General features: G+C 41.1%; 1 protein-coding gene across 5 annotated transcripts in view; it reads left to right on the top strand.

The window, feature by feature from the left end:
• SYTL4 (synaptotagmin like 4) overlaps positions 1-24,586 on the top strand; it is an 80,972-nt gene extending 56,386 nt beyond the window's left edge. For 4 of the 5 annotated variants that reach the window (XM_041741004.1, XM_041741002.1, XM_041741001.1 and 1 more), the window contains 12 exons: positions 7,782-7,883; positions 8,346-8,421; positions 9,518-9,608; positions 9,720-9,823; positions 10,760-10,852; positions 13,256-13,434; positions 13,734-13,836; positions 14,543-14,704; positions 18,611-18,719; positions 20,693-20,792; positions 21,551-21,759; positions 23,564-24,586. In XM_041741004.1, coding sequence (XP_041596938.1) covers positions 7,782-7,883; positions 8,346-8,421; positions 9,518-9,608; positions 9,720-9,823; positions 10,760-10,852; positions 13,256-13,434; positions 13,734-13,836; positions 14,543-14,704; positions 18,611-18,719; positions 20,693-20,792; positions 21,551-21,759; positions 23,564-23,712 — 1,477 coding nt within the window. In that variant the 3' untranslated portion in view covers positions 23,713-24,586. The remainder of the gene's footprint in view (positions 1-7,781; positions 7,884-8,345; positions 8,422-9,517; positions 9,609-9,719; positions 9,824-10,759; positions 10,853-13,255; positions 13,435-13,733; positions 13,837-14,542; positions 14,705-18,610; positions 18,720-20,692; positions 20,793-21,550; positions 21,760-23,563) is intronic. The other variant, XM_041741005.1, reaches the window with a different exon arrangement.
• Positions 24,587-26,683: the final 2,097 nt, after the last annotated feature.

The following is a 26,683-nucleotide window of genomic DNA, read 5'->3' as shown; positions in this document are numbered from 1 at the left end:
GGCCCAGATCATGATCTCAGGGTCCTGGGATCAAGCCCCCATTGGGCCTCCTGCTCAGCAGGGAGTCTGCTTCTCCTCTCTCTCTGCCTCCTCTCCCCTGCTCGTGCTTATGCTCTGTCTGTCTCTCTCAAAAAATAAATAAAAATTTAAAAAGAGATTAGCTTTCTTATACTTTCTCCAAATACTTTACCCTACTCTCATTTTTTATACTCAAATTACTTTTACTTTGACAGCACTTCTAACATTTACATTCTGTTATGCAACCATAAACCATCTGCCTGTTTTTTTTTAAAAGATTTTATTTATTTATTCATGAGAATACACAGAGAGGAGAGAGAGAGAGGCAGAGGGAGAAGCAGGCTCCATGCAGGGAGCCCGACGTGGGACTCGATCCCAGGTCTCCAGGATCACGCCCTGAGCTGTAGGCGACGCTAAACCGCTGAGCCACCGGGGCTGCCCCCATCTGCCTGTTTTATCTGTTTAGTTTTTGTTCATATTTAACAGGAGTATACTTATAACCTTGTACCAAGGCTTCTCTGTATTTCTGAATTTTTTCCTTTCATTTTTTTCTTGGTTGTTTGGATTTTATCACTGAGAAGTTCCTTCAAGAAGGGCTTGCAGAAGCAATATTTATTTTACTCTTTCATGTTAAGAATGTCTACCTACTGACTTAATACTTGAATGGTATCTTGGCTGGATATTGTATTCTTGAGTCACACTTTTTTTCCCTTATAATTTGTAGACATTATTCCATTGTCTTCTACTATTGAGTGTGACTGTGATGAAGTCTGAGGTCAGCAAGCCTTCTGTTTTTCTCCCTTGTAGGTAACTTACTGTGCGTGTGTGTGTATGTACACACATGTCTCAGTGGTGATCATTCTGTATCCTCCTAATATGTACCCTTGATGAGTCCTTTGTTCATTGCTGGAATATTTTTCTTTTTTTTAAAGATTTTGTTTATTCATGAGAGACACAGAGAGAGGCAGAAATATAGGTAGAGGGAGAAGCAGGCTCTCTGCAGGGAGCCTGTTATGGGACTTGATCCCTGGATCACACCCTGAGCTGAAGGCAGATAGATGCTCAACCTTGTGCTGGGCCCCTTGGCTTCTGCTGGCTGGCATTCATCCATACACCAGCCAGCCTTCTCTGTTTCTGCTACTGCTAGAAATGTCCCTGTTACTGTTCAGACATTCTCTAGTACATTCTCAAACCTTCCTTAATTGTCATCTGAGAGTGGCCACCTCCTATGCATACAAATCAATCATTATAATTTTCCCCAAGAAATTCTGGGAAGAGGAAGTGGTGGTTGGGCTGGATGAGAATATTTCTGCTCTAATCACCAAGCCTCTCTTATTGATGATGTAAGGACAATTTCTACTAGCTTTGGGGGAGGCAATAAGAAGAAAAAAAGGGATACTTTGCTCTCCCCTTGACAGAGGTAATTGCCTTACCTGCTACACAATGTTTCACTCTCGACCTCTTACACTCTCATTCCTTTTTTTTAAAAAAAAGATTTTATTTATTTATTCATAGACACAGAGAGATTGAGGCAGAGACACAGGCAAAGGGAGAAGCAGGCTCCATGCAGAGAGCCTGATGCGGGACTCGATCCCAGGTCTCCAGGATCACACCCCAGGCTGCAGGCGGCGCCAAACCGCTGTCCCACCCGGGCTGCCCACACTCTCATTCCTGAGAATTCCCTGAGTTGCTCTCTTTTCTGGCCTCATATTGTTTTTCAATAGGTTAAGGTTACAACTATTAATAAGTTAGGGCTTTTGCTCCGAGGCTGTCAAAGTAGCCCTTTTCAAGTCTGTAAAACTTGTGTAGCAATTAAGAGATATGAAATCTCATATATTCATGTAAGTAGCTCTTCCATTCATGTTTTTGCCTGGCTATAACTGGAGATGCTTTTAAACTACAAGCTTTTTTATTAAGTAGAAAATATGCTTATTGAGAGGAAGGGCAAGATGCTCCTAGTGACCTGTCTAAAGAATCCCTTTTACCAAAGACAGCTTCCATCAAATGAGAGCAAGAATTGTACTGATTCTGAACAATGTAGGGGCAGGACAATAAAACCAGGACATTTTTTAAAATTGCCTTTTTCTTTTTTTTAAAGGATCTTATTTATTTATTCATGAGAGACACACACAGAGAGAGAGGCAGAGACATAGGCAGTTGGAGAAGCAGGCTCCCTGCAGGAGCCTGCGATGGGACTCGATTCCAGGATTCCAGGATCATGACTTGAGCCAAAGGCAGATGCTCAACCACTGAACCACCCAGGTGCCCCTGGAAAATTTTTCTATGTCATATCCTCTGAGCTTTTTTTCTGTTTTTTTTTTTTTTTTTAGTTAAATTTCCCACCCTAGGGACGTTGGATTTCTTATTTATTTATCCTCCTTTTCTTTTAGTATCAAATGCAAGAGAAAAGAAAGGTAAAAGCAATTCACTGTGATTAACCCAACCTTTTCCTCTATGCTTTGATTTTCAGCCATTTTCTTTCCTCCCCCTTTCCCCTTTCCTTTTGCTATATCTAATGTACTTTTAGAATGAATTATCTTGGGATTCCTGGGTGGCTCAGTCGGTTAAATGTCAGACTCTCGATTTCAGCTCAGATCATGATCTCAGGCTCATGATCTCAGGGTCCTGAGGTCAAGCCCTGCATTGGGCTCTGTGCTCAGTGCTCTTCCCCCTCTGCTCTTCCCTACCTCGTGTGCCTCTCTTTCTCTCTCTTTCTCTCTGTCTTTTATTCTCTCTATCTCTCAAATAAATACCTAAAAAAGTGAATTATCTTGATTAGGTTTTAATTTATTCTTTGCTCTCAATCTTCCTTTTACCCCAATTTTGTTGTTTTTCCATCTTTCCTGTTTGCACTCTTATGCTTTATCAAATATATATTCTTATTGAGTTTCTATATAGTATAAAGCACTCACAAGCAATCTATTTTCTGAGGGTTATACTCTTCTCCAGAATAGTTCTTTGACCATCTTGCAAGTTGTTTCTATTTCTCCACCCCATGGCAATTTATATATTTATCTGCCAGACCATTTCTTCTCATTTTACGCATGTTGAAGCTAGGAAGTTCTTCTGCCTATATCTTTTATTTGCTCTGATATAGTGTGTGAATTCTCCTTGACACCTCCTTCTCACCTCAACCTGAAACAATTTATCTCTTCCATACCCCCAACTGTACTTCAAGCATAAAATATTGCTTTCTATATACTTCTTTTATTGGAACCTAAGGGGAAAGCAAAAGGCAACTTGGGGGTCTTGGGGTTTGGTCTGCTGAAATTCTCTTAAATGTCCAGGCTCACATGGTCCAGCTTTGGATACATCATCTAACTCCTAGCAGTGTCCTGAGAGATGACATACCCCAGCAGTCTTGTCTGCATCTGTTGATACCTGGGACTAAAAATCTTGAGAACTTTTGTTTTCCTTGTCTTATTCCAGGACTGCCTACTCACTCTGTACATCTCTGTATTGGATGGAATTTTGCTGAGCTAAATCATTCTTCTGTTTTCTTAGCCATGACTTTTTGAACTTTATGACAGGAGCCTTTACTCCTTATTTGGTAGCTGCTGGTGTTTCTTTTTTTCTTTTTTTGGCTTTTTACTTGTGTTTTTCCCCTAAATTTCCCTGAGCCAAAGGGAAACGACTTAATCACGTTTTGTATGATTGTTGAAAAGCAATATTAGAAATATGTAAAACGAGTCCCCAGTAACCTCACTGCTTCTGCCCCAGACTATTATTGTTAATGGGCATTACTAGTTTTGGTGATGGACTACCAGACTATCTAAATGTACAAATTGGATTCTTACATTTTTAATTTCTTTTTAAAAAAACTGTCATACTACATACATAGTAAATGGTAAAAACTGAAAGAGAGAGAATTTAAAAAACTCAATAGTATAGATAATCCAGTAGAAACTTGGCAAAATATTTGAACAGACACTTTGCCAAAGGCAAGATACAGGTATTGAATAAGCACATAAAAAGATGCTCTCAACACCTTTAGTTATTAGGGAAATATGAAAAAATCATAATAAAATGCTACTGTATAACCATTAGAATGGCTAAAATTTAAGAACTAACCATACCAATTATTGGTGAGGATGTAGAGCAACTGGAATTCTCCTACACTGTTGGTGGGAATGTGCAGCAGTGCAGCCTCTTTGAAAACCAGTCTAATAGGAGTTTAGTTAAATATGCTTTACCTTGTGTTTCACCCATTCCATTCCTCAGTATTTACTCAAGAGAAGCAAAAGCATGTGTCCGTGCAAAGACTTGTACATGGATGTTCATAGCAGCTTTGTTTGCAATAGCCAAAACCTGGAAACAGCTCAAATGTCTATAAACAGGTAAAGGGATAAATTGTGGTTTGTTTATACAGTGGAATACTACTCAGTGATGGAAAGGAATAAACTATTGATACGAGCAATAAATAATATGTGTGAATCTCAAAATAATCATGCTGAGTTGAAAGAAGCCAAACAAAAGAGAGGGCATACTGTATGATTCTGTTTATATAAAGCTCTAGAAAATGCAAACCAAAGAGTAGTGGCAGATGCAGATCAGCACTTTCTGTCTGGGAACAGAGGTAAGCAGGGAGGAATGGATTATGAAGGAGTGAGTGGAAGCTGTTGAGAGTGATAGGAGTATTCACTAACTTAATTGCGGTGATGGTTTCACAAGTGTATGTACATGTTAAAACTCATCAAATCACACACTTAACCATGTGTTACTTAGGTCAGTTATAACTCAAGGTGTAAAAGGAACAATTGTAGAAAAATAAAACATCGGCACCTCTCCATGTCTGCACTAAGGGTCTATCATTCTTTTTGCCATATGTATGGTGTTTCATGGTATGTATGTACTGTGATTTAATCCACACAGCATTGGGTGGGTGACTCATCTGTTCTAGGTGATGAGGCCCCCTTTTTCCTTGGTGGATAAGGATAAAAACAACTTTTATTTTCTGAATCTGATTAACACATCTGACATCATCGGTCAGAATGTAATTTCTGAGACCTACTGCTTCTGGCTGTCTATGACCTCTTGTCTCATTGGATCCAGAAGACTTATTTATCCTAAACATGGAAGCAGATTAAGTGGCCATAAATGATCTTTGCCATCAAATTATGGAGTCTCAGAGGTAATCAAATTCAGCCCTCTTATTTTTACAGAAAAGAAAACAGATAAATAATTTACCTGAGATCATACAGATAGTTAGAGCCCAGGACTCTCATCTCTTAGTCTATTTTTTACTGCACAGATGCCAATAATTGCCTTTTTGCCCTAGGGTTATTTGTATCAGCTTTGGATTAGTACGTATTAATCATTAGGAAAAAATACAAGCAGAAAACACACTCCATGGGTTATTGTTAAACTACTTCTCTAGAGGAATGGTTCTGCTTTGGATTCTTTATTCTTTGGAGCAAAGGGAGAAAAAGAATGATTCTAAAGTAAAAATGAAATCAACTTCCCTACTGCGCCTTGAACTATAGAGCTATCTCTCAGGAAATGACCACTGTTTCACCTCTTGCATGCCCTAGGATTTCAACCCCTGCTGCCTTTTTTCATAAAACTATTGCAAACATGATGTCATAAATTGGAATGTTTATTCTTTACTGCCTAAGACATTATAGATTCTGGTTTCTTTGTTCTTTTTTTTTTTTCCTGGTTACTTTGTTCTTTGTTCATATGTTAATTGACATATTTTTAAAACAAATGTCTACAAATGCCTACTATATGTCAGGCACTGTTTTAGGCCTTGGGATACACTGGTAAATACAATAAAGTTCCTTGCCTGTGGAGCTTAGATTTGGGGACAGGGAGACACAGACAATAATCAAGTAAACATATCAAATCAGATGTTGACAAGTGCTATAGAGAAGACAAAGCTGTCTAAAGGGATAGGGAGTGGCAGGAAGACATGTGTGTACACATGCTGTTTTACTTAGGATTGCCAGGGAAAAGTCTCAATAATACAATGATATCTGAGCAAAGACATGAAGCAGACGGGGAGCAAACTTTTGAGAGGATCTGGGGGAAAAGCATAATGGGCAAAGAAAGCGGAAGATGAGTTTGTATTTGGTGCGTTTGAGTAATCTGGAACTGAGGGAGCAAGGGGGGAGTGGTAGGAGATGAAGACAGAGAAGGGATTAGAAGCAGATCACAAAAGACTGTTGGCGCTTGTAAGGAATCTCACTCCGAGTGACATGATGTTTTTTCTATTTTGAAATTGAGGTGAAACTCACATGACATACAATTAATTGTTTTAACAATTTTAAGGTATGACATTTGGAGGCTTTTAGCACTTTGAGAATGTTCTGTAACCATCGATTGCCACTGTCTAACATCAGAATATTTTCATGACTTCAAAAAGAAACCCCACACCCATTCAGCATTCTCTCTCTGTTTCCTCTAGTCCCTAATCTTCCTCCTGTCTCTGTAGATTTGCCTGCTCTGGATACTTCACATAAGTGGAATCATATAAAATATGTCTTGCTTCTTTCAGTTAGCATAATGTTTTCAAGGTTCACCTATGTTGTAGTATGTATCAGAACTGTATTTTTTGACAGTAATATTTCATTGTATGGATATACTACATTTTGTTTATCCATTCATCCATTGGTGGACAGACTATTTCCACCTGTTGGCTATTGTGAATAATGCTGGTATGAACATTCATGTACAAGTTTTTGTGTGGACACATGTTTTCAGTTCTCTTGGGTATATACCTAAAAGTGGAATTGCTGGGTCATTTGGTAATTCTATATTGGATTTATATTTTAAAAGCTCATTTTGACTGTCTATTGAGGTTAGATTGTGTAGGGAAAAGGGTAGAAGTAGGGAGTTCATTCAGGAGGCTATTGTGACCATAATGTGACCAGTAGCTAGGTGATGGTGGTTTGGACCAAAGCAACGTCAGTTGAGGGGGTGAGAACCGGTCAGTTTCTAGATATAATTGAAGACAGAGCCAAGAGTATTTGCTAACAGATTGGGTTTGTATTGTGAGAGAATAAGGGGAGTCAAGGGAAACTGTTAAGATTTTTGACCAGAGAAATGAAAGGAGGAAGTTGCCATTTGATGAAATTGAGGGAAAAGCAGATTTGGGGGGAGGATTAGGGCTTTAGTTTTGCCCTTGCTGTGTTTGAGACATCCAAGCAGAAATGTCAAGTAGGCTGTTGGAAATACAAGCCTGGCATTCGAGTGAGAGATAAATTTAGGAGTTATTGGTTTATAGAGGATATTTAAAGCCATGAGATGAGATGAGATCATTTAGGAATAATTCTAGATAGTGAAGAGAAGCAGTCTAAGGAACACGCCTGGACACAATCCAAAGATTAGAGCTTTAGGAGATGAAAGACCAGCAGAAGACCCTGAGAAGGGGACCCCAGTGAGGTCAGAGGGCCAGGAGAGAGTCATGTCCTGGCAGCCAAGTGAAATTAATTGAGATCCTTTAAAAAAAAAGATTTTATTTATTTATTCATGAGAAATACACACACACACACACACACACAGAGGCAGAGACTTAGGCAGAGGGAGAAGCAAGTTCCTTGCAGGGACTCAATCCAAGAACCCTGGGATCATGACCTAAGCTGAAGGCAGACGCTCAACCACTGAGACATCCAGGCGTCCCAGCCGAGCAGTTTTAAAAGTATACTCAGATATTTATCTAGAAAGACCACTCAGGCTCCCATTGTGAATGGGTTGGGAGGAAGCCTGATTCCCAGCAGGAGAGCCTACTTCCTTTACATATTGGCCTTTGGTTTTTATTCTAGTGTGCCATTTGATGTGCCTAAGCTGAAAAGTGGAAAGAGTGCACTGGAGGCCGAGAGTGAGAGTCTGGACAGCTATACAGCTGACTCAGATAGCCTGTCCAGGTGAAATCCCTGCGAGTGCCTGCACCTCCGACTACATTTTGTTGTCAAGTTCAAGATGCAGGGCTCCTATACCTTCAGTGTGTCTTCCTTCTGTCCTCAGCAAGTCAAATTAAGTATTTTCTCTGACCTTGCCACAAGTTTGTCAGTAGTACATCTGCTGTTGGCTCTGAGCACAGCCTTCTGGAGCGTGCTAACTTCCATGGGCTGCTGTATCTTAGAGGAGTCTCCCTGGACCAGTAGCAACTGCCCCTGCTGTCCCTTAGGAGTGGGGGAGTAAGTGTGTTTGTGCACAGTTGCTTATATGATTGTCTACATTCCTTCAAAGGTAAATCAGATGTGATGTTTACTTTCTGGATTTGGTTACTGCAGTGACCCCAAGCCAGTGGATCTCATTCCATAGAGCTTCCATAGATGGGGAAGTTGAGCAGGTAATTTTGTTATAACTTCTATATCTACCCCCAGGAGAGACTCTCTGGATAAATCTGGCCTCTTTCCAGAATGGAAGAAGATGTCTGCCCCCACATCTCAACTGGAAAAGGTAAGCTTTAGTTATTGGTCAGTTGGGCTCTCTCTCTCTCTCTCATTTTTCTTCTCTCTCTTTCTTTCTTCTCAGGAACAGTTTACATTGAGAATTCATCTAAGTGGGGTACCTTGGTGGCTCAGTCAGTTAATCATCTGCCTTGAGCTCAGATCGTGATCCCAGGGTCCTGGGATCGAGTCCCACATCGGGCTCCCTGCTCAGCAGGGAGCCCGCTTCTCCCTCTCCCTCTGCCACTCCCCCTGCTTGTGCTCCCTTGCACTCTATCTCTGTCAAGTAAATAAATAAAATCTTTAAAAAATATATTTCCTTATTTATTTCCTTATTTATTCATGAGAGACACAGAGAGAGAGAGAGAGAGAGGCAGAGACACAACACAGGCAGAGGGAGAAGCAGGCCCCATGCAGGGAGCCCAACATGGGACTCGATCCCAGGTCTCCAGGATCATACCCTGGGCTGAAGGTGGTGCTAAACTGCTGAGCCACCCAGGCTGCCCATAAATAAATAAAATCTTAAAAAAAAAAAAAGAATTCAACTAAACAAATTTCAGTGCAGATTCACTTGGGAGCATTTAAAGTTTTGGTTGAACCACGTGAAAAAATAGGTTTTGTACAACTTCCTAGGATTAAATTAAATTCCTAAGATTAAAGTGATCTTTCCTGGGATACCTGGGTGGCTAAGTGGTTGAACGTTTGCCTCTGGCTCAGGGCATGATCCCAGGGTCCTGGGATTGAGTCCCACATCGGGCTCCCCTGCAATAAATATCTGAGTATACTTTTAAAACTGCTCAGCTGGGACGCCTGGATGTTTCAGTGGTTGAGCGTCTGCATTCAGCTTATGTCATGATCCCAGGGTCCTGGGATTGAGTCCCTGCCAGGAGCCTGCTTCTCCCTCTGCCTAAGTCTCTGCCTCTGTGTGTGTGTGTGTCTCACGAATAAGTAAATAAAATCTTTACAAAATAAATTAATCTTTCCTTTAACTTTGTATAGTTTAGCAAAAATCTGACCTTTATTCTTCTTAAGGCTATTTTTCCTTACTCTATCCTTCCACCTTTCCTACAGTCCTTTTCCATTTCCTTGCCCTTATTCCTTCCTAGGAAACTCAACCTGGGGGTCAAAATGTGATATCTGTTGATGAGGGTGAAATGATATTTAAGAAGAACACCAGAAAAATCCTCAGACCTTCAGGTAGGTTTCCTGTCATGGCCTTAGAGATTGAAGTCCTGTGTACCCTGGATGTGTTCTTGGTGTGGAAAAGAATGGGTCTCTTATGATTTGGGTTTTTGGTCTTCCATTTAGAATATACTAAATCCGTGATTGATCTTCGCCCGGAAGATGTGGGACATGAAAGTAGCTCCTTGGGAGACAGAAGCAAATCTGTCCCAGGCCTCAGTGTAGATATGGTAAGTACCAGTGTATTGGTCACTATATGAAATTTGATAAATCTAGGGTTGACCTTAGTACTTGATACTCTTAATCAACCTGTTTAATTCTTTAGGAAAAGACAACATGAATCTTGATTCCTTCAAATTTCTAAAGTAAATCTGGTTGCTGAATTGCCTAAAGAAAAAGAGTGTCTTCGCTGTCTCTTTTATCTTCTAACATGATGCTTGATATTTAGTTGGGAGCTTAAATGAATATTTATTTTGATTAAAATATAAATTTTTTTTTAAATTTTTATTTATTTATGATAGTCACAGAGAGATAGAGAGAGAGGCAGAGACACAGGCAGAGGGAGAAGCAGGCTCCATGCATCGGGAGCCCGACGTGGGATTCGATCCCGGGTCTCCAGGACCGCGCCCTGGGCCAAAGGCAGGCGCCAAACCGCTGCGCCACCCAGGGATCCCTATTTTGATTAAAATATAAAGGGATGGTTGGGTTGGGGCAGTTGAATGGGAAAGAGATATTCTTATCTTATTCTTTTGAGATTGGAGAAAAATGGTTGGAATATAGTTTGGAAACCTGAAATTGGAGACACAGAATAAGGATTCATGTGTGCATGTGCACAGGACATCTCAGAATTTAGCGATAATTATGGCTCCCACTTAAAATCCGGCATTGTGATGCCCCCGGCTAAAGGAAGCTTATCAGTTTTTTTTTAAGATTTTATTTATTTATTAGAGACACACACATACAGAGAGAGAGAGAGAGAGAGACAGGCAGAAGGAGAAGCAGGCTCCATGCAGGGAGCCCGACGTGGGACTCGATCCCGGGTCTCCAGGATCACATCCTGGGTTGAAGGCGGCACCAGACCGCCGAGCCACCCGGTCTGCCCAAGCTTATCAGTTTTTGAACTTTTCCTTACTTTATTAACTCTCAATCTATATTTATTGTTCTAGGAAGAGGAAGAGGAAGAAGAGGACATCGACCATCTGGTGAAGCTGCATCGCCAGAAGCTAGCTAGAAGCAGCATGCGAAGTGGTTCCTCCATGGTAAGTTCTATTAGTTCTGTAGACATGTTGGGGTACCAGGAATGAAGGAATATCTCTCTAGAACAGAGTCAGGACCTGGGGAAAGCATCCTAGTCACTCTTTCCAAGTAAGTGAGATACATCTGTCTGTTCATATCCTCAATTTAGATAGTGATTGCTTAGTGGACAGCTAGGTGACTTTCCTTAGCCTCTCCCTTGGAAGTAGTAAGATAATTAGACAGCTAGGGCTAAAGACATTCTTTTTTTAAAAAACTTAAATTCAAGTAGCCAACATATAGTACATCATTAGTTTCAGATGTAGAGTTCACTAATTCATCACTTGTGTATAACACCCAGTGCTCATCACATCACATGCCCTCCTTCATGCCCATCACCCAATTACCACATGACCCCACCCACTACCCCTCTAGCAACCCTCAGTTTTCTATGGTTAAGAGTCTCTCATTTTTCTACCTCTCTGATGACTTCCCATTCAGTTTTCCTTCCCTTCTCCTATGAGCCACTGCACTGTTACTTATATTCCTCATATGAGTGAAATCATGTAATTGTCTTTCTGATTGACTTATTTCACTCAACATAATACCCTCCCGTTCCATCCACATCAATGTAAATGGCAGATATTCATTGTTTCTGATGGCTGAGTAATATTCCATTGTATGTATATGTGTATGCACATACACACACACACACACACACACACACACACACACACTACATCTTTATCCATTCATCTGGTGATGGATATCCTGGATCTTTCCTCAGTTTGGCTATTGTGGACATTGCTGCTATAAACACTGGGGTGCAGGTGACCCTCGGATCACTACATTTTTATCTTTGGGGTAAATACCTTGAGGTACAATTGCTGGGTTGGAGGGTAGCTCTATTTTTAACCTCTTGAGGAATCTCCATCCTGTTTTCCAGAGTGGCTGTACCAGCTTGCACTACCACCAATAGTGGAAAAGGGGTCCCCTTTCTCCGCATCCGTGCCAACATTTATTGTTTCCTGATTTGTTTATATTAGGGCTACAGATGTTCTTGATTACAGCTTTGTGAACAGTAAACCATAACTTCTCCCCCATTTTTGAGGAGAAGGCCATGAAGTGAGCAAGATAGTAAACCATAACTTCTCCCCCATTTTTGGGGTAACAGGCCATGAAGTGAGCAAGATAATATTTCTTCATCAGAGTCCATTCCAGATCTCACATTCAAGAGCATTGTCATGAGAGGGGGCCCTGGCAGGGTTAATTGGCATCAGGGTATGATTGAGAAGCAGCAATATCAATCAGAATCATGAAGTTAAAAGGGCATTTAAGAATCAGGGCCTAGTTCTGTCAGAAGTATGAAGATCGGTGTTTAGGGGACAGAGAGTCAGGAACTGGGGTGATTGGAGTTTGTTCCCACTCACACATGGAAATAGGGTGGCAGGCATACAGAACTGATTACTACTTAGGAGAAAGAGGTCTTTTTACCTCTGGTGGGATTCGCCCCCCCCCCCCAATTCTGACATAATCACTTTTTTCTGTAGGTCTTGATAGGGATAAGGCAGATAAAAGAAACCCACACATGTATATATATATATATATACACACACACACACCATGGAATATTACTCAGCCATCAGAAAATGAAATATCACCATTTGCAACGATGTGGATGGAGCTAGAGTGTATTATGCTAAGTGAAATAAGTCAATCAGAGAAAGACAAATACCATATGATCTCACTCATATGTGGAATTTAAGAAACTAACAGATGAACATATGGGAAGGGAAAAAGAAAAAAAAAGGAGAGAGAGAGAGAAGCAAGCTGTAAGAAACTCAATGATAGAGAACAAACTGAGGGCTGATGGAGGTGGGTGGGGAATGGGCTAGATGGGTGATGGGTGTTAAAGAGGGCCCTTTTGTGATGAGAACTGAGTGTTGTCTGTAAGTGATGAATCATTGATTTCTATTCCAGAAACCAATATTGCACTGTACGTATGTTAACTAAAATTTGAATAAAAAAAGAAACCCATAGATGATTAAGGCACTTTGTTTTAATTAGTAACTGACCCCTCGAGCCCACATTTTAGCAAATATAACATATACCAAAAACATAGTTTCATTTTACCTGTACTCCTTGTCTACCTTCTGGGGCAGGTGAAAACTAAAAACGAAATCTCTAAAAAGAGGGGAGAAAGAGAAGCTAAGAGCATAGGTGAGCCATGAACTGATTATTAAGCTCAAAAATTCTGAGTGTGCTCCTGGCTGTCTTGTACAAGACTATTGGCAGTGCTGGCTTATTGCAGGGGCTTCTGAAGCTTTTGTTTTGTTCGGTGACTGTGGCTTTATTATGAGGGAAGATTAAGCAACGTGAGAGGGGGAGCTATGCCTTTACCAGATGTTTATGTTATGCTTTATCTTCAGAGTACAATTGGCAGCATGATGAGCATCTATAGTGAAGCTGGTGATTTTGGAAGCATCTTCGTGACTGGCAAGATTGTCTTTACCCTGAAGTATGAGCAGCAAACACAGGCTTTGGTCATCCACGTGAAGGAGTGCCACCAGCTGGCCTATGCTGATGAAGCCAAGAAGCGCTCTAACCCGTGAGTTCTTCTGGAACCTAACTGATGCTGAGATGAGAGCTTAGACCCTCGCGTCTATGTGGGTGCTCTTGAGCCGAGGTTATCACCTCCTGGGCAGACAGGGAGGTGTGATTGAGAGTGGTTAGGGGAGATACAAGAAAGGAAGGGACCAGGCCTGGGAAAATGCAATAAGGACATGTTTAAGAGGGTTTGATGTGGCATTTTCATTTCATCATGGCATATGTACATGGAGAGCAGAGAGCTGAAGAATGGACTTGAGAAAAGACAACAAATGACTCAGTACTTTCCTTGGGTTCTAGATATGTGAAGACTTATCTTCTGCCTGACAAGTCCCGCCAAGGAAAAAGAAAAACCAGCATCAAGCGGGACACTATCAATCCACTGTATGATGAGACCCTTAGAGTAAGTATCTAGATCCTGAGAGTAGAACATGTTCTGTCTTGTGCACTAAGCTGCAGCTATTCCTCTGCCACATGACTGGTTGACATGGTTTTCAATGAGATATACCATGGGCATCTGTTCATATACTAACCTCCTGGAGAAGAAAACAAAAGTGATCTGGCATTCTTGGATTGTTGTGAAATTGGAGATGCATGGAACCACAAAATATCATTTTATTTTATTTTTTAAATATTCTATTTATTTGAGAGAGAGAGAGAGAGAGAGAGAGAGAGAGAGAGAGAACGTGAGTGGGGGGAGATACAGAAGGAAAAGCAGGGAGCAGGAAGCCCAAGACAGAGCTCCATCATGATCTGAGCCAAAGGCAGACCCTTAACCAACTCAGCCACCCAGCCGCCCCTACAAATCTCATTTTGAAAAGTCTTTTGGGATCAGGAGTTTCTGTGGCAGTCCTTTCTGAATCCTCCATTGTTCTTTCACCTAGTCAAGGAAAAATTAATTTTCCAGGTCCTACCATGGAATATGGTAGGTTTTTGTGAAATGGGGTAAGTGAAGACTTTGATTAAGGAAACTCAAAGTGCTTAGGGACAAAAGTGATTTGGTATTCAGGATTAAGGACTTTGGGTATGGTTTCTCAGATTTTGGAATAATCTTTTCTGAAGAATTACCATAAACTAATCATCTTGGGCTTCTGCGTTTCTTTTCGCAGTATGAGATCCCAGAATCTCTTCTGGCCCAGAGGACTTTGCAGTTCTCAGTTTGGCATCATGGTCGTTTTGGCAGAAACACTTTCCTTGGAGAGGCAGAGGTCCAGATGGATTCCTGGAAGCTTGATGAGAAACTGGATCATTGCCTCCCTTTACATGGAAAGGTAGTCTGCTTTGACAACATACACAGTTTGGATCTCTGTCTGCAGGAACAGCACTCTGCTGGAACATCTTTTTTTTTTTTTTGCTGGAACATCTTTAAATGTAATCTGTAGAGTTCTAGTGCACTCTGCTGGGGTTTCTGAGTTTGACAGTAACTTTAGATGCACTAGCATGTCAAGTGTGTTATCTCTCTGAGGGCCAGGCAAAGGATGAAGCCATGGTTTTCCTTTGAAAAGTCTTTCATATGTGTGCCAAGCTTTGCCTCATATCCTTTCAGAGTCTGGGCCTATCCTAACATCTTCACTTGCTCCTCTTCTAGAGCTGACTTTTTGGGTGTATCTTAACGTGCACTCCTTTTCCAAGCTAATCTTTTCACTAAAGAAGTAGGAAGTAAAATAATTCACGGTGTTCTAATTGTTGTGCTTTTTGTCACACAAGCCAGGGAAAATTTTACTTTGGAGATGGCATCTCAGGTGAGATTGTAGCAGTGTGCATAATAGTGCCTGGGATCTGAGTGCAGATCTGGATTTGAATCCTTGTTCTGTTAATTGCCAGCTAGGTAAGTCACCCCTTTTATAAAATAACTTAGGTGAATCACTTAACCTCTGTGAGTCTTAGTTTATTCACCTACAAAGTGGAGATAACAATAATATTCCTGTTTCACAAGATTGTCCACAAAGTGCCAATGGACATTCAGGAGGTTACTGTCATTCCAGTTAAGATGAAATTGCTAAAGCAGAGTTAGGATTGAATCATGATATAAACTGTTCAATGGCAAGGTTCCTTGGTAAATTTTTTTTACACTGGCATTTTTGATGCTAAAAATAGTACGTGGTGCATAGACTCTTTGGAAAGATAGACAAGAAACTAGTAGCAGTGGCTGCCTCTGGGAAGAGAGACCGAGGTGAGAGAACAAATTAGTTTTTTTTTCTATATGCCCTTTTAGAACGTTTGAACTTTTTACCATGTCTATGTGTATTGCTTATTTAAAAAAAATTAAGAGTTTGAAACACATGTTTGCATATGTTTCAAAATTACAATGATGTAGAAATAAGTACATTAGGAGAAAAGTACATTCAATTCCCTAGAAATAACCACTGTTATCGGCTATTTGGATATCTTTGCAGAGATTTTATATTAAGTAGCATGGATAATCCCAGCATACATGCAGGGATTTATATTTTTTCCATTTTATACAAATAGGCTTATATGAACCTCATAGTGTACATGTATCTTGATTTTTCTCATTTAACAATTTATTGTTTATCATGGGCATCTTTCTCTGCCATCACTTACATATCTATCTCATTTTTATTGCTGTATAGTATTCTCTCATTTGCCTATATTATAAATTGTTTGCTTTTTTTGCTGTTAAAACTATGCTGTAACTTATCTTGGCCTTCTTATGTGGAGGTAATGTAGGAGAAATTTCTAGTGGTAGAATTGCTGAGTCAGTCATGCAATATTTTGATAGCTACAGCCTTTCATAAAAAATATTAACAATGTTAAATCTGCCCCTTTAAATACTAATAAAAACAGGAAGGCAATTATCACCAAACTATAGCATATTATTAGAAATGTAGAATTTCTTTTTTAAAAAAGATTTTATTTATTTTTTGAGGGAGAGAGAGAGAGAGAGAGAGTGTTTGAGCATGAGCTAGGGGAGGGGCAGAGGGAGAGGGAGAAGCAGACTCCTCGCTGAGCAGGGACCCCTGCCCCCCGATGCAGGCCTCCATCCCAGGACCCTGGGATCATGACCTGAGCTGAAGGTAGATGTTTAACCAGCTGAGCCAGAAATGTAGAATTTCTTAAGCATTTGACACAGGAATCATTGAGGGGCCTACAGTTGATATAATTATATTGGAAATGTCACCGTAAACCATTACGTCCTACTGCCAATAAAAGTGTCTTACATCAGAAGAAAAAAAACTGCATTACAATGGAGACATTTGCTCTTCAAAATTATTTTGAGCTAGAATGGAAATATGCCACTGAAAAAATACACCAATTTCTAGCTAAGGCTAAACTCCAATTTTAAGAGTCTACTGAAGTTCACAATCTGGAAATTAGTAAGTTTGTAGACATTTATAAACAACCAAAAGTCCACTCCGGCATCACATATCTATTTTAACTTAAAAATTCTACATTTATTGCCTCTGATCTATCCTTTTTTTTCCCCTTAGCCATCCATTTGCTCCCATCCAGTTTTCTCTTCTTGGCATCCACCTCCCTATTTTTTTTGTATCATTCCCACACAGTAAACTGTATGTACACATTCTGGGTATGCGTACATTTTTCCAAACCAAAGGGGATTATACCTTCCTGGCATTAGTATACTCTATGCTAAGACCTAGGTGAGAGGAGCCCCAGTCACCACAGGCAGGTGATAGGGTATGTCTGATCTGCACCAGCTCATGTTCTGGACACAAAAGTGTAAAGAACAGAACCATGCCGAGAGAGCCAATAGAGCAAAGCAATTCTGGTCCCAACAGCCAAAGAAAATAGGCCAGTTGCTGCTCATTCCACACATTCATGCATTCACTCTTACATTCATTTCTTAAATATTTGTGGAGTACCTACTATGTGTCAGGTACTTTGCTAAGTATCAGGCATACTAGGCTGAGCAAGACTAGGGTGATTCCTATCCTCCTGGCATGTAGGTTCTAGTGGTAGAGACAGCCAATTAATCAAAAGTAGCACAAATAAATATAAAGTTAGAAATTGTGGCATGTTCAAATCCTTGTAACAGAGTTCCACTTAGGCCTCAAATCTTTTCGAGCTCTCTTACAAAAAATACTTTTCACCTTCAAAAATCCTACAAGCAAAAAAAAAAAAAATCCTACAAGCAATACATACCATTCTCTTTAAAAAGACTGTACACATATACACAAGAAAAAGTAAAAGCCCCTTTTCCTTTCCCCAATCTAGTCCTCTCTGTAGAATAAACAAGTGTTATATGTATCCTTCTGGGTTTTTCTATGCCATGTAGTATAGTGGTTAAAAGCATGGACTCTGGAACCAATCTGTCTGAATTTGAGTCCTGCCTCTGCCAATTGCTGTGTGACCTTGGGCAAGTTACTTATTCTCCCTGTTCCATAATCTGTAAAATAGAGATAATAGTACCTATAGGGATTATCTTGAGGATGACACAAAATGATATACATAAAGTACTTATAACAGTGCCTGGCATGTAGTAGGTACAATATAAGTGATAATGATAATAACCAGTATTTATATACATACATATTCACATGTACAAATTAACATATTTCAATATAAATGGGATACTTTTTCTTCATTTTGCTTTGTTGACTTAATTGTACATCTTGGATAGCTTTCGGAGTCAGCATGTATGGATTCCCTGCATGCATTCTTTTTGATGATTGTGTGCCATAATCCATTCACCATATGCGGGCATTAAAATCACTCATTTAACCTTTTCTATATTGATCACTACCATTTAGGTTGTTTACACTTTTGGGCTTTTACTAACGATGGTGGTGGTAAGATTCTTTTTTTTTTTTTTTTGGTAGTAAGATTCTTCGTCATGGTATCAGTGCTCTGTGAGTCTGTGGCAACTTTGCTGGAAGACCTTTGTGGGTATTTGTGAGTCTGTGGCAACTTTGCTGGAAGACCTTTGTGGGTAGAATCTAGTAACTGTATCCCCAAAAGTAGCAAAATAGTAGGCATAGCAGAAGACTTAGCTGGTTCTTCTGTAGCTCCTTCTGAAGGAACTGCCTTGGAAACCAGTGGCTGCCATGGCCAAAGGTCCCAGGATTGTATTCATAAGGAGGATTCTCTTACATCATGAAGCTGTTCTTGGGGTTAATTTTCAAATCTCCTCTATGAGAGGTCCCAACAACTCCTGAGAAGCCCAGCATGACCTGTCGGGTTTCCCTGTGTTTCAGATCAGTGCTGAGTCCCCGACTGGCTTGACATCACACAAAGGCGAGTTGGTGGTTTCACTGAAATACATCCCAGCCTCCAAACTCCCTGTTGGGGGTGACCAGAAAAAGAGTGAGTTTTGGGGGGAGGGGCCTGTTGTAGCCCTTAGTGTTCAAGGGTGTCTGTGAGATAGGGCAGCTGGTGGCCAACACTATTGGAGAGGCCAGATTGAGATACTCCCTGGATCATCTTCTAGGGAAGATTCCTTTGCTAAGGAAGCCCTTTTCCAAATTGTTTTCAACCAGAAGGGAATATCTTAGGGTTGGCACTCTTTTTTTGGCCATGAAACTGGCTTAGTCTTGGTCCAGCAATGGCAATCTATTAAGAGGGCAGAATAGAGCAGAAACATTGGGGATGAGAAAGGTGGTTGCAAGGGGTCCTGAAGTATAAGGGACAGGGACTTGAAGGTGGCAGAAGAGTAAACCAACATGGGAGGCACGGCGCTAGTGACTATGGATGTGTAGATGAATAAGACACATTTGCCCTCCCTTGAGAAGCTTCGTTTAGCAAGGAAGACAGTCATCTGCTAAAAGAGCACAGACACAGGAGTGATAAATTCTCTCTGGTTACATTTGGGAGAGTTTTAAAGAGGAAGTAAGGATGAAACCGGACTGCATATTTTACCTATTATAAAAGGAAGTGGATGGGGTGAGAAGAGCCATTCTAGAAGAGATAGCATGAGCAAAGGTCTTTATTAAAAAGGCATGGTAAATGTGGGGTCGTATGTAAAGTGTGAGGTAGCGAACTCCTTATTTCAGTGGTGCTGGAGTCATGGTTTGTGTATATGAGAGTGGAGCTGGAATTGTTGATAAGGCTGGTTCCTGACAGTAAAGGGCTTTGAGCATAATGGTAGGGCATTAGTGCAACGAGAAGCCAAAGTTCTTAGAAAGACACCTGTAGTAAGGTCTAATCTATAGGCTACGGGGATGAACAAGACCCCCAGGAAGGGTGTGCAGGATCATTAGAGACGACAGGTAGTGATAGTGCACTGTAGGGAAGAGCAATATTTTAAAGGATGAAGACTGGATGAAAAGCTTGTGAGGGAGAGGGTTATTAGGAAAGAGCTCAAAGAATAAAAGAGCAGAGATAGTAGTGCTGAAATCCTATTGGAATGTCAGGCCGGTGAGGACTGAGAAGGCATGGCTCATTGGCGTTAGGTAGTATTTTCAGTGGATTAGTGGAAGCAGAAGCCAGGTTTCAGGAGAAACTGGGCTGAGTGAATGAAGCAAAGAATTAGAGGTAGTGAGTGTGGGCTTTTTTTTTTTTTTTTTTTTTTTTTTTTTTTTTTTTTTTTAGAATAACTGATGGTGAAAGAAAGAGATAAGGGTAAAGGGAAATTTTCTTTTTAAAGGATTCTTTTCCTTTTTAAAAAAAGATTTTATTTATTTGAGAGAGAGTGAGAGAGCACAAGCAAGGGTGAGGAGCAGAGGGAGAAGGGGAAGCAGACTTCCCACTGAGCAGAGAGCCTGAAGCTGCTGGATCCCAGGACCCTGGGATTAGGACCTGAGCCAAAGGCAGATGCTTAATGGACTGATCCACCCAGATGACCCCTTTTTAAAGGATTTTAAAAAGAAGAGGTGAGATTAGTGTATATTTAGACTGAGGGGATAGGACTAGGAGAGAAAGAAATATTAAAAATGGGAGGTGGGAGTTGAAATTGATGATGCCTGATGAGTCCTGTGAAGTGGGCATGGGATCAAGAACACAAGTAGGGGAATTCCCTTTTTACAAATCATTCAACAAATATCTGGCAACTTTACTTCTCTAAGCTTCCATTTTCTCATCTATAAAATAGTAATAATAGTATATATCTTATATGGTTGCTTTGACAATTAAATGCTTAATGTAGAATCTGGCACATATAGCCAGTTCTTATTGAGTCAGTCACTGTGTTAGGTCCTGAGAGTGGAAGCCAGGTGTGGTCTGATTTTTATGGAGCTTGCTGCCTTCAGGAGCAAGGGATGGAAGGGGCCATGTAGATAAAGAGCAAAAAGAGAAATCTGAAGGGGTAGGGGCTCACTTGCTATGCCTGACATCCCTCACAGGTAAAGGTGGGGAAGGGGGAGAGCTCCAGGTGTGGATCAAAGAAGCCAAGAACCTGACGGCTGCCAAATCAGGAGGGACTTCCGACAGCTTTGTCAAGGGGTGAGTCCCTGGATCAGCAACAAACTAACCAGTTCCAGGACAAGAAAGCTAAGCGAGGAACCCAAATTAACCTTTCTCTGTGGATGTTATCCTTGTATATCCTACCACCTCCAGCAACCAACTTTGTTCCTGAAAATAGGTAATAGCAAAATCTCCACAACCACCTTTGTACCAGTCTTGAGCTCAGTCTGGACTGTGCTGTAGTGTGGATTTCCAAAGAGGAGGGTGGTAGACAGATAGGCTGGACTTTTCCTTTGTTAAATAGACTTAGGCTTTTAATCAATCCTAAATAAAAATCCACGTCCCCTGACTGTTCAGATTTAGGAACTCAGGACTTTGTTTCTCCCAATATTTAAGTAATGCCACCCAAATTATAGATCACCATACTAACTTAAGTTCTCTAGCAAATCATGTTTGGCTAGGCTTCTAGTTATTACTATTGTTTTTATGAAAAGATGACCTTGTCCAGTATCAAGGGAGTCAAATATTTAAAGCCCATTTTGGGGAGGGTATAGATAACAATTTACTGATAACACTCTATCAATTTTCTCTCCAGGTTAAAGGAATTGAATCAGCTGAATGATCCAGTGGGGGTAGTGGGAACTTTGCTTCAGCATATTCAAAGGAGGGAGTGTATGTGCTAGGATATGAATAATGACTTACCTTCCTGGGCTAGGCCTGTGGTCAGGGAAAGGGGAATTTAGATAGATATTTGCCAGCTTTGAGTAGGTTGTTGATTACTCCCCACCCTCTGCCAGATACCTCCTTCCCATGAGGAACAAGGCCAGTAAGCGTAAAACTCCTGTGATGAAGAAGACCCTGAATCCCCACTACAACCATACATTTGTCTACAATGGTGTGAGGCTGGAAGATCTACAGCACATGTGCCTGGAACTGACTGTGTGGGACCGGGAGCCCCTGGCCAGCAATGACTTCCTGGGAGGGGTCAGGCTGGGTGTTGGCACTGGTGAGAGCCTCTCTCCTGTCCTATTTTAAAGACGTCTTATGCAATTTCCTCCTAATATGCCCATACCCCTTCCTTCAAAGCTGCTCTATAGCAAGAGATGTCTTCTTTTCTTTCAGTTAACATTTGGTCAATATTTACTGGGTGCCTACTATGTGCAGACCTAGGGGAAGGCTGTGCTCATGCACTGTTATGCGTACAGATAAATGTGACCCTGATCACCAAGAATGCCATCATCTTACCACCAAAAAAATCTAATTTCTTAAAAGGAATTGTCTCTATTGCCTCACATCTTAATCCACTGTGATCTGGCTTCTGTCTCACCACTCTGCTGAGCAGTTGCTCATGACAAAGTTTTATTTTCATCTTACTAGAATTTTCATGCTATTTAGTGTAATTACTCCCTTTTTCCTGAAATACATAGCTTCTACTAATACTATACTTGTTTTACGGGTTTCTCAGTCTCTACCCAAATTCTAAATCTTGGTGCCTTCTTTTTTTTTTAAAGGTTTTATTTATTTATTCATGAGAGACACAGAGAGAGAGAGGCAGAGACAGGCAGAGGGAGAAGCAGGCTCCATGCAGGGACTTGATCCCAAGATGCCCGGGATCATGACCTGAGCCAAAGGCAGACAGTTAACCAACTGAATCACCCAGGCACTCCTTGAGTCCTCTTTTTCCTCTCTGCAGTCTCGGCATGCCTACGGCCTTTATACTACTTGTATATTAATAAGTCACACAAAGCACTTAACACATGGTGTCTAAAATGATGTTTTTACAAATGTAAGCCAGTTCATCAGTCCCCCACTTAAAACCATTCAGTGGCTTACTACTGTACTTGGATGACAATCCAAAGTTCTTGCCATTCTGACAGGCCCCTATAGATTCTGGACCCTTTGTTCTTTATGATCCATCCTATATTACTCTCCTGCTTGCTTACTGTGCTCTGAACACAATGACTCTTTCTGCTCTCCAAATATACCTACCTCATTCCAACTTCATAACCTTTGCAATTATTGTTAACCTCTGTTTGGCTCCTTCCCATCCTTCAGAGCCTGACTCAAATGTCTCCTTGGAGAGGCCCTCAGACCACTCCATCTAAAAGAGGCCCTGATCTAGGCACTACAGATTACCCTGTTTATTTACTTCAAGACATTTATCTCACTATCTGAGGTACTCTTGACTTACCTGTCTATTTTCTGTTTTCTTTTCAAATGTAAGCTGCCTGCAAGGCAGGACGTTTTTGTTTTTGTTTTTGTTTTCCCTTTGTTCACCACTGTATCTCCCAAGCCTAGAAGAGTACCTGGTACACAGTCGGCACTCAAAAAATGTTTGTTGAAAAAAATGAATGTACAAGACAATAAGAATGAGGTCACAATCCAAACTTTGGGCCTGTAGCCTACAGCTAGAAACAAATGGTGTTTAGCTGCTGCTTCTTCCTCCCACCCCCCACCTTTTTAAAAATAGAGTTTCAGTCAAGTTGGCAATAACAGAAGGGCAAATACCTCTGGCATGAGGTGTCAGACACAAGAGCTCTGTAATGGCCTCAGAATAAGAGGTCTGAAGCTACTGTGTGCTATTTGGAGTCTTCATTTCATCAACCTGAAGTCTCCTGATAGGCACTCAGGAGCACAGAGATAGCTTTGCAGAGACCACAGGGAGCAGTTCCCAGACTACCATACCCATCAACCTGTCTTTGTAACATACTGTCTCTTATGGGATGGCTACCCTTGCCCTATAACTCATCTTTCCTGGTGGGCTGAAGGAGTGGGTTCCCTGTTCAACCTCCTCTGGTGATTCTCCTCAGGGATCAGTAATGGGGAAGTGGTGGACTGGATGGACTCGACTGGGGAAGAAGTGAGCCTGTGGCAGAAGATGCGACAGTACCCAGGGTCTTGGGCAGAAGGGACTCTGCAGCTTCGTTCCTCGATGGCCAAGCAGAAGCTGGGCTTATAAGCGAGCCCCTGATCTTCTCTGCAGGTCCAGCCCTGTCCAGGGCAAGTGAGAGAAAGTGAAGAAACCAAGAGCAAAGATATATAATTATGTGTGTGTGTGTGTGTAAACATATTTCTACAAATCTCATTATGCTAGAGTGATGCAGACTTGTTCCCCTTTTTAAAGCAGGCTCAACGATAAGGGTCTGTTCAAAATGTTTTTGTGCATAATCTAGTATATTTCCAGAGTCCATTCTTATATCTTTATGATGTTTAATTAACTTAAAAATCTTTTAAAACAAGTTTTACCATGGTGTGGTACCACAAAGAATATTGCCTACATTACCAGAAGAGCCAAGTACTGTCCAAACGGGCCCAGTGTTTCTCCAGCCTGGCCACTGTTAGTGCTCTAAGAGAATGTGTTCAGAGAATCCCCCAGTTATTCTGACTTCCTTCTTGAAGTGATTTCAGTTTCTATTTTTTTCTATTGTTTCCTAAATTTGACTTAGATGTAACATGGGTGTGATGTGATGAGACCTTTCTTAATAGGGTCTGGTGATCTGAGGTTCATTTTCTGAAACTCACTGTACCAAACTGACCTTTTTTTCCTTGCAAGTGTATCTACACAAAGTTGTTTGTGAAAGGGATCTACCAGAGAAGAAATCCCTATTGGTAGAATGTGCTGATTGTCCTATAAGGCCACTAGCTGGAGGGCAGCTTCAGTGGTTTCTACTGTAGAGATGAACTGAATGGAGGGGTGTTTTTAAAAGGTTAGTTTGGTTTGGATTGATATTGTAACGGAAAGCATGATTTGGGATCCTGGGCTGTAACTTGCTGCTTTGTTCTCTATCCCCTGAAATGTATGTGTGCTCCAATAAAGCTTTCTCACTTGTCAAGTGTTTTCGTTTGTTAGTTCTAGAGATGCTTTTCTCTCTGATGTCCTCACTTACTGTTGTTGCTGTTCAGTGGCTTGAAGGAGAAAAACCAAAGTGACAAATGCCCTTCCCTAACCATGCAGTGTACTAATTCAAAGAAAATTTTCCTTTCCCCACATTGTTGCCTGATACCTCTGCTGAGCTCCAATCTATTGACTTTGGTGTTTGGTCTCTAGGGAGAGACCTGAGAATCCATCTTAAAAGCGGCACCATTTCTCGATTTCTCTCTCAAGTACCAAGGGAACTCCTCCTCTCATTTTGTAGCCCCCTACCACTAAGAAGGAGAGGGGGATTCACAGGGGAAGGAAGGTGTTCTCTGCTGTGTTTCTTTCTGGATCCTTCAATATCTCTAAGAGGTAGGGCCTTTTTCCTTCACGCCTACTACCGTTATTTAGTTTTAGGAAAGAAAGAATACAGATGCTAAGCAAGCCATCTCAGAAATAAGGCCCTAGGGTTAAGAAACCTGGGTTTCTAGGTAGAGCACAAGTGATTCTTGACCTCTTGTGCAAAAGGCGTTAATATATGTTGCATGTCTTTTGAATATGGAGCTTTGTGCTAGGCACATTATATATCATTTCCTTAATTTCTCCAAGTACCTTGTGAAGTAGGAAAAGTCCCATTTTTACAGATGAGGAAAGTAGAGTCCACTATTACACAACGGAGTTGGGATTTGAATCAACGTCTGTTTCTACTGTGCCATGCTACTTCCTGTAAGGGTGTTATATGTGTTTTTAGCAAAGATGTAAAAGAAGGGATGATTTGTTTCTTCTAAAATATCTCAAAGAAATAAATTTAGTTTACAAAGGAGGATAATCAGAATGCTTTGGATGTTACCTAACCAGCTGCTGACTTGATAGTTTGTACGTGTGTGTGTGTGTGTGTGTGTGTGTGTGTGTGTGTGTATGAGACAGAGAGACAGGGAGATGGGGATGGGGATAGGTGGCAGGCAAAGAGAGAAAAACAAACACATGTACAGGGTTGGGGTGAGACTGGCCCCTGTCTGGCCGTGAGCCTGATTCTGCTGCTGCCTCCCCCTCCTAGTTAGTAGCTAGAATTTCCTGAAGCATCATGCAAAAGAGGTTATGGTAAAACTTTACCTAAAGAAAGCAAGATTGACTTGCCTGTCTGACTACTCAGTAGAATGAAACAGAACAAAAGCTTCCCAATTTTTCTAAGCTACCGGAGCATTTCTATGCGAGAGTCAGGTCCAGGTAGAAACTTTGTTCAAGAGGCAGTGGGCCTCGACATGTTACCATTTGGGCCTTGACCTGCTAGCATGCCCTGGCTTGCCACTTGAGGTCTAAGTGATAAAGACAAGGAAGGGCATTTATTTTGACTCATATGCAGTCTTTGCCTTTGGAACCACAGACCTTGTCTGACCGGAGATATGCCATATTAGCTCATTGTATTTTGTCTTCTGCCCATAACTTGTCTTTTGACTTTCAAGCTCCTGTATTTCCATGCAAGGAAGAGGGAGAAGGGACTTTTTTTTTCCTTCACGTTTGATCATTCACTCCATGCCCTGTTCCACTCAGCAACTGGCTAACATTTTATTTTGCATTTTATAAGTGAGATTTCCACTAAGCCTACAGTGGAAACAGCCTCTCTCTGATTCACTACTACCCCCATACGTTCTGGGCTTGTGATTTATGTCCCATCCCTCTTCTTTGGAGAGTGAATTTTCTTGGTCGAGAGCCTTCCATTTTCCTTTTCCTCCTGGGCCCACTCCTGAGTCTTGTGTCTGAGTAAGATTATATATAGAAGGTGAAATCGCTGTCTTTGCTGGGAGCAATCAGCTGTCTTTAAATGAAATATAGAAAAAATAGAGGCAGTCCAGTACAATAATTAAGAACACTGACTGGAGCCAGACTGCTGGTGTTTAAATCCCAGCTCTGTCACTTACTAGCTGTCTGATCTTAGGCAAGTTGCTTAACCTCTCTGTGCTCCCATTCCCTCATCTGTGACATGAGGCTAATAGCGGTACCTGCCTTATAAGGTTGTTGTGAAGGTTTCAGAGTCAATGGATGTAATGTTTAGAATGGTACCTGGTACGTGGTG

The sequence above is a fragment of the Vulpes lagopus genome, chromosome X (genome assembly GCF_018345385.1).
Source record: "Vulpes lagopus strain Blue_001 chromosome X, ASM1834538v1, whole genome shotgun sequence".
In the NCBI taxonomy this organism is placed as follows: domain Eukaryota; kingdom Metazoa; phylum Chordata; class Mammalia; order Carnivora; family Canidae; genus Vulpes; species Vulpes lagopus.
This window is presented reverse-complemented; position numbering and strand designations above follow the sequence as displayed.